General features: G+C 36.2%; 1 protein-coding gene and 1 long non-coding RNA gene across 5 annotated transcripts; both read left to right on the top strand.

Moving 5' to 3' along the window:
* Positions 1-1,041: 1,041 nt before the first annotated feature.
* LOC110865318 (UPF0481 protein At3g47200) lies at positions 1,042-3,148 on the top strand. Its single transcript, XM_022114562.2, has 2 exons — positions 1,042-1,245; positions 1,577-3,148. The coding sequence occupies exons 1-2, from the start codon at positions 1,235-1,237 to the stop codon at positions 2,955-2,957; spliced, it is 1,392 nt and encodes a 463-aa protein (XP_021970254.1). The 5' UTR covers positions 1,042-1,234; the 3' UTR covers positions 2,958-3,148.
* Positions 3,149-3,789: 641 nt separating this feature from the next.
* LOC110865319 lies at positions 3,790-5,545 on the top strand. 4 transcript variants are annotated; one of them, XR_004860680.1, is made up of 4 exons: positions 3,790-3,972; positions 4,103-4,419; positions 4,532-5,291; positions 5,391-5,503. It is a non-coding gene; the product is annotated as an uncharacterized LOC110865319 (long non-coding RNA). The 4 variants fall into 4 exon arrangements; XR_004860681.1 differs by having other exon boundaries at positions 3,790-3,987; XR_004860679.1 differs by lacking the exon at positions 5,391-5,503 and adding an exon at positions 5,520-5,545 and having other exon boundaries at positions 3,790-4,419.
* The last annotated feature ends 7,733 nt before the right edge of the window (positions 5,546-13,278 follow it).

Genomic DNA, 13,278 nt, shown 5'->3' with positions numbered 1-13,278 from the left:
TCTAGGTTATCGGCTATCACTAACGGTAATCACTCATGGCGTCGGGTCTGTCGGGATTGGAGGAGAATTTATGGGCAAAATTATGGCTAATTACTAAACGTAGATTAACTTTAGCAGCTAATTTTTCTATTAATATCTATATGTTTTGCAAAAAGGGCTTCACTTCGTAGTCCGTTTAGGGTCTACAAAAACGTTGGAACGACCGTGTTGCAAACTACCTTGAGCTCTTCAGGTAGTTTAGGTTGGTAAGCTACTGATCCTATCTTTTCGCTAACCTAAAATGTTCTGATAAATCGCCTGTATGATTCAATGCTAGTAATGTGCAACTAAAAACAATTTTTTTTTCAACCTGTGTAGCCTTTTATGTTTATGGACATAATGTTTTATGAGTTTTAAAACATTACCAAGGATTTATGTAAAAAATAATTTATTATCTAAACATGATTTGGATTATTTTCAGGGGAAATCACCAAATTAGTCAAGTTGACCAAAATTTTTAATAAAATAATCATCGAATTTTAGCTTTTTGACAAAATAGACATTTATGATTTCAACCAATCACCTTCTGCCAAATAAGCTTTGCCGGTTGTGGCAGCAAAGACATAGCCCCCACTTTTGGCCATCAACTAAGGCTTAGCCCGTGTTGTGGCGGCTTATCCTTGGCTTTTGGCGGCTTAGCCCGTACTTTTGTAGGATTAGCCCCGTTTTTAGATGTCTTTAGCCTGCGTTTTTGGAGCAGCCTAAAATTCAATTACTATTTTTGATTAAAAAAAAAAAAAAAAAACAATCTTGATCTTGACTTGTCTGGTGATGTTCCCTTATTTTAATGATCATTAGCTTCACACCTCTACCTCTCATTTGTTCCTTTATGCTGATTCCATATTGTATCATATTCTTACTTGTGGAACGAGAGGATAATTTGCAAGTGGACAAAAACTTCACAGTCAATTTTGGTTCATACACCCTTCTGGAAAGTTGTCCTCAGATAAAACCTACTAAGAGGTCGGAATAATGAGATGACTAAAATGGACCATGAAATTTGCATAAACAAAGTGATTCACAACTCTTGAGAGGTATGTGTGCTTAGAAGAACATGAAACACACACCACCCCACATTTCGAGAAAATGAAACACACACACCCCCCACATTTTAAGTGGTCAGGGTGTGTTTGAGTGCACTACTAAAAGGTTTTGCATGTTTGTTAGTTTTACAAAAGAACAGTGAGTTATTAATATGGAGCACAGGTATTAATTTTGTGTTCTTATTTTTACAAAACAGCCAGTTTAATCTAAAAGGATCTTGCTCTTTTAGGTGATGTCTTGTTAAGAAAACAGTGAGCACAAAAAAGCGTTTATATTTGTTTTTTTAGGATCTAAACCATGAGCTCACTAGATTGGTTTTAACATCTTGAGCATGTGATAGTTAATTTTTAGAAAACATTTACAAGTGGATTTAGAGATTCAAAAATTGATCTCCATGTAAATTATTATAATGCCTCAATAATTTAATTAGTTCAATTTTTTGTGAGTGTTGGTATGTTTAGCTACTTACATATAACTATACCTATTTTGACAGCTCAAACCCATTGAAGATGGAGATGGAGATGACTGAAAGTGAGCATGTGATAGTTGAAATCCCCATTAATCGACCGGTCAACAACGACAACATTAGAAGCGTGGCCATGGAGTGGGTTGACTGCCTTACAGGCAAGGCGACCACCAAAAGCAACGAACGTGAACAACATATGGAAAAAGTACCACCATTACTCTTAAAAAGCGAGAAAGGTCGTAGAAACAGCGAGTGCTACGAACCTGCAGTTGTTTCACTTGGCCCATACCACCACAACCGACCTGCCCTTGCTCAAGCAGAGAAGTACAAACTCATAACACTAGAAGAGTATAGTTTGAGCACCGGAAAAACTATTGGTACTTTATACAACATGGTGTTTGAGGTGGTACATGATGCAAGAAAGTGTTATATCGATGGTTCTACTGATGATTACAGCGATCACGAGTTTAACCAAATGATGTTACGAGATGCTTGTTTTATTTTGCTCTATATTGAACGAATGCCGTGTGGACACACCAATATATTCTTAAATAACGAGTACTTGGGCGCAATAGGGTTTGCGAACATAAAGCGTGATCTTTTGTTGCTAGAGAACCAGATCCCCTTTGTAGTACTCGAAGTTTTGTTGAAGCTGAAGTTCCCCAAAGATAAAGGTGAAGAGGTCCTAAACAAATTCTTTAACTACTTAAACTATGGCGAGGTGATGATCAGGAAGGATAAAAAGGTGCTGGAATACAAGCGACCGCTTCATCTTCTGGAGCTTTACAGGTCTTATTTCATCTCACTTCCAACTAAAGATAAGGCGTTACATGAAAAATTTAATTATGTAAAACGAAATCGAGCGTTTGCTTCAGTGACAGAACTCAAAGGTAGATGGATTTTTTTGAGATGTACCTCGGATGACTCAACGAGTGACATGGAATTTAACCCGTATATTTGCTATGGTGAGTTTATGCTAGCACGTAGAGCAGTGTGCCCATATACCAAAGCTATATACCTGAACATGATCGCGTATGAGATGTGCCCGCATACCCCAACTGACTTGCGGATTTCAACTTACATCCGAGTAATGAAATCGTTAATCATTCAGCGTGATGATGTGAAGGAGTTGCGACGTAATAATATATTGATTCATAGTCTTGATAGTGATGAAGAAGTGGTGAAGATGTACGATGAGTTTGAAGTCCCGGCAGTTAATTATTACATGTTTAATCAGCTCCGGCTAGGGATCGAAAGGCTGAACGAGAGCAGATATAAGACATGGGGGGCAGAGCTGATAACCGACTACTTTGGTAGTCCATGGAAGACGGTGGGTGTGTTGGTGGCTGCTGCTATTCTGGTCACTAGTTTTTTGCAGACGTACTGCGCGATCAAGCAAGGGAATTGATGTTTATTCCCATGCAGCAAGCTTTAATCCTACACCAACACCTACTTAATTTTAATTGAACAAGTTATTTGAGCTAGCTAATAATATGTATTCCTTCCCTTTTGATCCATACTGAAAGCTTTGAAATGTTTTTAATTTTTGACTTTGTATGATATATCATTTTAAACGTTTTGAAGACACATTAGCTTCTATATTCTCAGGCTTTGATTTTGATGTATTCATTATCTCTATTAACATTAACATAAATATAATTTTACAACTCGTATATGTTTTAAAGCAGCATGTACAAATGAATTATAGTGAAACGTTTAGGGTGAAATAGGTAATTCACAACAAATTAAGACGCCTGCAAGGTCCTTGTGGTAATTTCATGAGAGATCTAAGTTTATTAAGCGTTTGAGCTTCTTTGGTCGACAACCCCAAAAGTACGGTCGTCGGAAAAACTGCGGAAGCACAATACGAACAGTTATTGCCATCGAAGCGGGCATCTCGATGTGCGCAATCGGGCAGTCTTGTTAATCCGAGCCGTAAGTTTTGTCCACCATTTGATTAATCTTATATGCAAGGTTATGGTTTTTGCCTTGGAGATTTGTTACATTCCTTTCCTTATTATTTGTAACTTGTATTTTTCTCCATGCGCAACATTTTTTGGACTGTTTTTCTATACTTGGATGATCATTGGATTGGAAATCTTTAAGTTTGTAAATTATTTATTATTTCATGCATAGGAATGAATTCAACCAATATTGCTTTCTAATTCTGTATTATGTTCATTGTTGGATCAAAAACTTAAACCATCATATTAATAGTTTTTTTTTTTTTTTGCTTGATGTTAAAAATCGTTAGTAGTTTAGCTTGTGTGAATGTGATTGAGTACCATTATTGCTTGCTGTTCTAATTGTTTGATTTTGTAGTTCAACTCGTAAGCATAGATAGAAGCCGGAGAAAGATTTTTATTGAGTTTGTTTGGAATTTGCATCTGAATGTACTGATAGGTTGCGATTTAGTGTTTTTGGTAGGTGTAGTGCTGGTATGGAATAAACAGTTTGTGATAATATATGGAATATAGCTATATCATGAAAAAATTAGTGTTATCATTCTAAAATCATAATTCGTTGCCTAAAACTAGTGTTGAATGGGTACAGAGAGAAAAAGGAAAGTGTTATTCGACTTCGTCCACGAATCAGCGACTGTAGTCTTCGAGCGGCCGACCTTCACCAGCTCACCAGCGGTTCGAGGTGGCTCACCGGAACTGAAGGTGGTATGAGTGATGCCCAAACCAGGAATGAATATACGTTTTCTCCCTTCCATTTTTTCATTATAATATATTCAAATTTGATTCAGTTATGATGATATTTCTGCATTGGTTCTTATTCGATACTATTACTTTGTCATTTTAATGCAAATGGGAGGGATCTCGTAGATGTTACAACACGCAGGGCTCTCCAGTGGCGATTGTCAGGTACAACATTTTCTCATTTCTCTATACATTTATTATTATTCCTCTAGATCTGTTCAATTTCGGTTAATTTCACTCCGATTGTAGATTCTGTTAATTAACAACTGTGTTACAGATACTAGGATCATGCTCTGTAGCTACTGATTGTGCTCCTGGTCTGTATTGTGGGAATTGTAGGCAAAACTCTGCTGTTTTGCACCACAAAGGTACTGAAAGGGTGCAATAATAAAAAAGGAAGGTGTGTTTATTTCTTAATCTTCCTTGACCCATTTCTCTACAAATCATAATTCTCTGCAAATATTATGTTCATCCACATTTAATCATTGATTCAAGGTTCTATTGGATCCTAACTGTAACATTAGCAAGATAAACATCTTTATAGTTAATTGATCTCTAAATCAGGACCGGTTATGCTCCTGACAATGATTTTTAAAATTTTTCTACAACTTATGTCTACTTAGATGTTTCCTTCGACGACACCACCACCATACGTTGCTTTCGCTGGGGTTGTTCCTGCTTTCCATAACATACTTTCGCTGCCAATGCGGCTATCCCGGTTGATCACCGGTCACCAATTCTAAACTTGTGACCCGTTTGCTATTCGGTGACCCATTTAGATAAAACCGGTAACCGACTTGACCCGTATACAACCCGTAACATCAAGATTAATTCCAACATGATGTAGTTTTAGATTCTAATTTTGAAACTGATTGCATTTGGTGATTAATGGAGGTTAGGTTAATGGTTTGTCGTTTAATAAGTACATGTGGCTGGTTACTCATAATGCGTTTTCCATTGTGGATGCTTCGCTGTCAACTCGTCCTTAAAGGATCACATTTTACAATCAGGAAGATTCTGTCACCAATTAGTTAAGAGTATGTTTATGTGAATTTACAGTTTTCTTTAATATTACTTCTCTTCGTTTATGTTTTTTCTTCATTTGTTTTTTCTTCATCTGTTTTGATTGGTGATAGAGTGGAGTTAGAGGATTGATGTAGGATATATATGACTTTGAGAATGATATCTGGTTGTTTCGTACTGCTTTTGTAATAATCTTTTCTCCTGTTATATCCACATTATGTTGTCATATATCATATATGTAGTATGTTTGACCTTTAAAGTCAACTTGTATGTTCATAATGTGCTTAATGTGTATGTATTTTGCTTAGCATCCCTGCCGCTAATGGCTGGAAGCGTTCTTGAAAGACATAAGAGGCTGAAAGTACGAGTCAACCATCATGAAATTCTTATAGGTAATTACACAATAAAACACATAAGAGTCATTTTTTATTGCATCTATTAACAGACATCACTTATAGCAGATTACATGACGTGTTGAGACTGAAGATAACAACCTTATGCGTTTACGGCCCGTTCGTAGTCTTTAAACGGCTGCGTTTACGGCCGTATAACGGATGAGAACGGGCCGTAAACGCAGCGGTTAAAAGCACTAGTTACTACTGTTTTAATATGGTGATATAAACAAACTGCTATGTAATTTTTGGTTGTTTGAATGTGAATTACTGATTAATTCTTTGTATACTTATGAACGTTTTGGTCCATGTATGTTTAGGAAATACTTAAAAAATGTGCATGTAATTGTATGTGGATAACAATGTAAATAGTAGTAAATTATTTTTTTTCCTTTTTTTTACTTTTATTGGCGACATATTTCGCCCCTAAAAGTCACAAATGTCGCCGCTAAAAGTCATTCACAATAGCGACGACACACCCTTTTTAGCGACGACAGGTGACCAATAGCGGCCGATCTATAGCGCGACCCTTTACCGACGACATGTCGCCGCTAAAAGGCAATAGCGGAGACAGAAAGGTCTTTTAGCGGCGGCACGTGTCGTCGCTAAAGGTGCCTGTTTCTTGTAGTGGGCGGCCGACCCCTCGAACTTTTCGCTCAGTAGTGGAGAGTATGTAGTTTTGTATAGAAATTTTTGGGTATATACATTTTCGACCCCCTGGTTTTATAGAAATTTTTAGGTCCGGTGACTTCTGCCCCTGATCGGAAATCTCAAGATTCGCAGACGGGCCATTGTTCAGGACATGCTGATTATAAACCACGAAAAAACTTTTAGTCATTCCAAGAGCTCTGTATCTTTTTATTCATTTGATTAATTAGGTATAAAATCGAGCCGGGGGTCTCACTGGAAGCAGCCTCTCTATTTTTATGGGATAGAGGTAACCGTTGTCTACATCTTACCCTACTCAAACCCTACCTTAGCTTTGCTATTGGTGGGATTTACTTAGCATGATGATGATGAGGTATAAAATATAACCCTTCTACCTTTTTAAGGTAAACCAAGCATGTTTACTGACTTTTATTTTTTACTTTACTATAGGAGATGATTCTTAAAGAATATCAAAAGGTACTGGAGGAAAAGAAAAATCATTGGAGTCACTTAATTAGAAATGTCAATGGGTTGGGTATGACTAATTCTATATCAATATCTGGTTGTAAAATCTTGTCTCATACCTGGTCTTACCGTTGGAGTCACTTAATTAGGAATGTCAATGGGTCGGGTACGACTAATTCCATATCAATATCTGGTTGTAAAATCTTGTCCCATACCTGGTCTCTACCCGTCAGGTACTTGATGGGTGTTTACCTGTCAGGTATACCCGTTGAGATATTCATGTATATTTTTTTACTTTCCTTTATAATTTTATGTTTTAAAAATCTATATAATTTATTAAATTATGATAAATAACATATATATCATCATTACTGTAATAATATTTAATATATTTAAAAATGTAAAAAATTTTCTTTAAATTTTAGTTTTGTAAAAAGATTTACATTACGAGTGTTTAGCTTAGGCTACAATATAATACATTATTAATTTTTAAATTAATTCGATTTTTTTAGTTTCTATCTTAAGAGTACTATTAAATAAATCAGTTGTAAAATAATTTTGATTAACATAGTTGGTTAAAAGCTATGCACACAAGGTGTTTGACAAACCGCTTAAACGAGATGTCAATTGTGAATAATAAACGAATTACATTGATAAAAACTTATGATTGAAAGTTTGGCAAGTAAACATGCCATGAAAATGGACAATAAGGTAATAATGATAATTGGGTTGCACTCTTTAGGCAACTTGAGTGGAGCTTTGGACGGTTAAACCAGGGCGGACACACGTTTGAAGAGAAAAAATTATGGGACGTGGCTCTATGCTTTGTAGCATTTGTTAAATTATGTGTTATTGGTGTTTGTTGAACAATGAAGTAATACTCGTAATGTTTGGTCGATCATAAGTGATGGATTTCACACGAACAAACCAAACGGGTCAAATAAAAGAAAGGTAAATTACTTTTTGAGTCCCTGTGTTTTAGTGGTTTTAACCACTTGAGTCCAAAATCAAAATGTTTAACGCCCTAAGTCCCTATAGCCACTTTTATTAACTATTTGAGTCCAAATTTTTAACATTGTTAGAACTTTTTGGTTAAGTATTGTTAAATGACCAAAATACCCTTACAGTTCAAAAAAATAAAAATAAATTATTATTAGGTTTCTCTCTCTCTTATATATATCTTTCCCCCTTTATCTCTTACTTTCTCTCTCAATATTCTTCTCTGTTCCACCATCAACACCACACCACCCACCACCGTTTCACCTCCACCATCAACCCTTACCGCTGCACATATAATTTCCGGCCACTAAAATATAATTCTCAAACTTTATCAAATCAAGAAATAACCTTTCATTAACCCACTCAAATAGAATTCTCAAACAACAAAAGTCTCTACTCTTTCTTTTCCATTTTAAAGGCAAAACCCTAAAAATTCTCTCAACATAAACAACCGCACGCACACTCTGTTTTCTTCTAAAATTAAGCAACAACAGCTCTAAACCATCAAATCATTTAAATCGTTTCAAACAAAATCACCTTCAGAAACAGTGGAGTGGCTGCTGAAGGCGGTTTCTGTAGGATCGATTAGGCTTTTATCAGCCGGGGAGCCGTACCTGGTAACTCTCGGAACTCCATCTCTTGTCATTGGATCTGGACAGCTTGGTCCAGATCTGTGTATTTTTTACCGGATCTGCAAAGCTATTTTGGTGGGGATGATGGTGGATTGTGGGGACGATAGTGGGGATGGTCATGCGATGGTGAGGATGATGGTGGTGTGGTGGTGCTGATGATGGTGCGGTAGAGATGATGGTGGTGCAGTGGTAGTGCGGTGGTAGGGGTGGTGGTGGTGCAGTGATGATGGTAGAGAGATAAATTACAGTGTGTGAGTGAATGTGTGGTGGTAAAGGGGTTTGTATAATCTGTTTCTACATATATATAATTTATTTTTATATAGATATATTATATATTAAAAATTTATGCATTAAAAACTTGTTCCTTGTACTCATGTGCATATAAGACTTGTACTTTGTGTGTAAATGACCGAATTACCCTCATAATTAACAGATTTGGTAGATGGTGTTAGAAATTTGGACTCAAATGGTTAATAAAAGTGGCTATAGGGACTAAGGGCGTTAAACATTTTGATTTTCGACTCAAGTGGTTAAGACTACTAAAACACAGGGACTCAAAAAGTAATTTACCCATAAAAGAATAATAAGTTTGGTCGATCATATGTGATGGATTTCACACGAACGAACCAAACGGGTCAAAGAAAAGAATGATAAGTTTGGTCTATCATAAGTGATGTATTTCACACGTCAAATAAAAGAATGATAAGTTTGGTCGATCACAAGTGATGGATTTCACACAAACGAACCAAACGGGTCAAATAAAAGAATAATAAGTTTGGTCGATCATAAGTGATGGATTTCACACGAACGAACCAAACAGGTCGAATAATGTAAACCGAGTAACGGAAACGCGGATTATTATATGGTGACCCAAGGAATGGTCAAAATATAGAGGATGTAAATTCCTTAAGGTAAATTAAAGTAAAATTTAAATTTGGCCAAAGTTAGCCAACAGGTCAAACATGTGCGAACATAAACCGAGTAACTGGAGCGTAAAATGCAAGTTAGTAAGCCCTGACAATGGGTAAAGTCGTAAGGAATTAATCCTTACCATAAGCTGTGGGAAATATAGTCTAAACGTTTAAATAGTTGAAACGGATTGAATAATTATGCGCATGAACCGGGTAACGGCGGCGTGTTTCGTAAAAGTTAAGAATCCGGGTTAAGGATTTTCGGTTAATTACGTAGACAAATGTTTTACGGTCATTTAGAAACAAGTTTGAAGCGAAACAGATGAGAATTTGAGAAGCTATAAAGTTTTTTTTTTTTTTTTGTAAAAAGGGTCATGCTGGAAATTTGCAGCTCCAGGCGTCGTAAGCTACAGCAATGAGCCGTAAGCTACGGCAGCAATATTTTGAAAAGAACAGAAGTCATATGCCGTAAGCTACGACATAAGGCCGTAACTTATGACGGGGCTTTACTGATTCTACAGAACAAGCATACCGTAAGCTACGGCAGAGAGCTATAACTTACGGCGGACCTTGACTTGCAAAATTGTTTATTTTTGTTGATTTGGCATATGGGTTTATTTAAATTAGTTATAAACTCCATATAACTAACATTCTTGATGATTTTTTAAATCTAGGTGGTTGTTTTTAAGTCTCGGATGATGATCAAGTAAAGTGAAGAACCGAACACAATCTAAGATCAAGCTTCCATGTTTTATTTAATTGTTTTATGAAGTTTTAATTAACTTACAATTTGTGTATGGCTATGTATATGCATTATAAATATATAAATGTAAAACTTTTATAAAACTTCATGTTCATTAAGTTTGGGTCTTACAAAATTTTGGGAGAGAAATTGCAATGCTAGTGGCTTTAGGAGATTGCCATATGGATAAAATTATTTTGTTTTGTTATAATGTATAGATATAGATATAGAGGGTAAATATCAAATAGAGAGTTTGATCTTGTTAGGAAGGGTAAGAAGGTATCTTGGTCTTACACCTAGAAAAATTGAAAAATGAGAGGGAATAGTATTTTACTAAATCTCATTTTATCTGTTTTATTTCTCTTTCTTTGTATCTTCAAAATCCATAATCTTCAAAACCCATCATCTTCGACCTTAAGTCACTTTCTCTCTCTAGAATCACTACGTCATAGTGTGATTTTCTTCATCAATTAATAGTTTAACCCTCAATCAACGTATTTTTCAATTCCTTAGAAAAAACCCAGTTCATTTTCATACTATTTCTCACTTTTTTCAATTTACCATAGTGCGATGGAACATCAGAAAAGAAAAGTTGATCATGCACAACCTGTTGAATGAGGGCCATTGCATGGGCATCTTTATTCTGAGAGTTCTTCAATTTTCTTGCATCTTTTTCTTTATAATCATAACCATCAATGACCCGATCCCATAAGTCTCTTGATCTGAGTATGGTTTTCATACGAACACTCTAGTATTCATAACCTTCCCCTTTGAACACTGGAATTGGAGTTGGGGCTATTGGGAGAGTACTGGTTTGTTCTACCATTGATCGAAAGGAATTGACTGGCTAGGGTTTTGATAATTGAGGGATCAATTCAGGTTGGCTCTGATACCAATCTGATGGTTTTAGAGATAATGATAAAACAATAATGCAGAAGCTATAGGTTTGAAACAATATTCTCAATTGAATTGAACTGCATGCATAATTACGATTACAATACTTTCTTAAATAGATAAAATATTAAACGGTTAGAACCTAAATAACTGGAGAAAAGCTAACAGATTAGACTATCTTCTCTTATTTGAATTCAAAAACTTAAACGTGAACTTATTAAATAACACGTGCATGCATGCTAATGTGGGCTTGAATCACTTTTCATCAACAACCTCAAGCCACTGTCTTCATCAACGTACACTTACTCATCGTCATCGTCATTACCTTCGACCAAAACTACCACCATCATTACCTCGTTTAGCCGGAACTGCCGCTACCACCATAACACATACAACCGGCACCATCGTTCTAAGCTACTATTTTTATCACTGGAATCAGGAGGATGATGGCCGGAGGCCATGGCCGATTCCTCTTCCGGCTTCCCTTCACTCTACCCCCCTCTCTACTTCTCTGTCTCTCTCTACACTCAATTTTCTCTCTACTACCTTTTTATCATGTCCCCTTCCCTCTCTCTATTTTAAGCGACCAACAGCTGACCACAAGTAATACCTAAAGTGACCCTTGGCACTGTAGATATTTGGATGAGAGGGACTAATTATGTAAAATAGTGGAAGTATGGATGTGGAGGAACTAAATATGTCAACATGCCAAAGATTAGCCTCTGAGTGACCCTTACGGACCGCAAGGCCAAAGCCTTACGTACCATAGGGCAAATGAAATATTGTATCTGATGACTTCTTACGGACCGTAAGCCTCTGTAGCTTACAGACCGTAAGCAATTCAAATACCATGGGCGTTAAAGGCTTACGGACCGTAAGCCTGGGACCCTTACAGTCCGTAAGGCTTGGAACTGGCAGATTCTTGTTTGCTGCCCAAGGCAGTCTGCTCATGTGCCACCTATTTCGCATTTTGCCACTCTCCTTCTGTTTGTAACACCTCATTACACACCTAGGATCATCTTAGAACCATTACCAACACATGGCAACATCCTAAGAACATAATCCAACTAGAAATAACACCTTTGTGCAAGCTTTCCAACTTGCTCAGTTCTGAATCTTCTCTCTATCACTCTCTCGTGGAGTTGCTTCTTCATAAAGGCCTCCTGAGTCCATTTTCATCCTAGAACACATGTAAGTGTTCCTTCTCAGTTCTTTCATTTTGTAGGCTAAGTTATTAGCCGAAAGTCAAACAAATTGACTTTTGCTTTGACTTCCGGTTATGACCATTATGGTCCAGCCATTGTTCGAATCGAACATGGCTATGTGATCAAAATAAGGTAGGTGATAATCCCCTATGAGGGAACCTCCTGAAGATCACGTTAAATTGGTCAAATGACGGGTCAAAGTTATAATAAAATAAAAGTCAAGACGCAGTTTTTCAGAAAACATATAAACATTTAAAAACATATTTTTGACATTATATCAGTTAGTATAACATATTATAACATGTTTAAGCATGTTCAACCCGTCATTTCCAGTTTATAGTCTGGTTCGCAACCGAAAGTCTAGCAGTTTGACTTCTTCTTTGACTTTCGATTCTGACCCGATTTAGCTAAGCTAGCTACTGATTTGAAGTTGCATTATGATCATATTAATGTATCGAATAACCCTCTAAGGTTATACCATTTGATTATAATCAATTGTCGGGTTTTATGCAAGTTCATACATTATGCCATAAAAATACCAATTTTTCCCTTTTCTGCATGAATTGGTTTTTAAATCATATTGAACATATAAAGTGTAATACCTACTGATTCGGTAACATAATAAAGATGTTTTGGCATAATGAACTTGACATTTACTCATCCGATCACTCAATACTGCCTATGCGCGTACAGTTGACTTATATAACTTAGTTTATATAAGTTAGCCGAATTGGGTCAAACTCTTTCAAATTCTTCTATAATCCAGAATGTATTATGTTTACACTATATTATACAAGTAATAGTACTTGTAAGGGTTTAAACTACATTCATCCGGTTACCACTTAATCTAGAGTATCGTACCGTTTTCTTTATATATTAATTAACCAGTCCAAGTCTATGACTTGAATAGGACCCGTTAACATTCTAATTGGTTATTATACCATTCATCCCAGACTAAGGGCGTCCAACAAATATCAACCTTACTTGTTATTATGTTTGAATGACTGTGCTTATATATTGTCATTGGATTGTAAAGACTTAAGCCAGGTAAATACAATTAACCTATTTTCCTTATACGGGATTGGGATACGGTATTATTACTGTTTGGTCGGG

This window comes from Helianthus annuus, chromosome 6 (assembly GCF_002127325.2).
Source record: "Helianthus annuus cultivar XRQ/B chromosome 6, HanXRQr2.0-SUNRISE, whole genome shotgun sequence".
NCBI classification, from domain to species: domain Eukaryota; kingdom Viridiplantae; phylum Streptophyta; class Magnoliopsida; order Asterales; family Asteraceae; genus Helianthus; species Helianthus annuus.
This window is presented reverse-complemented; position numbering and strand designations above follow the sequence as displayed.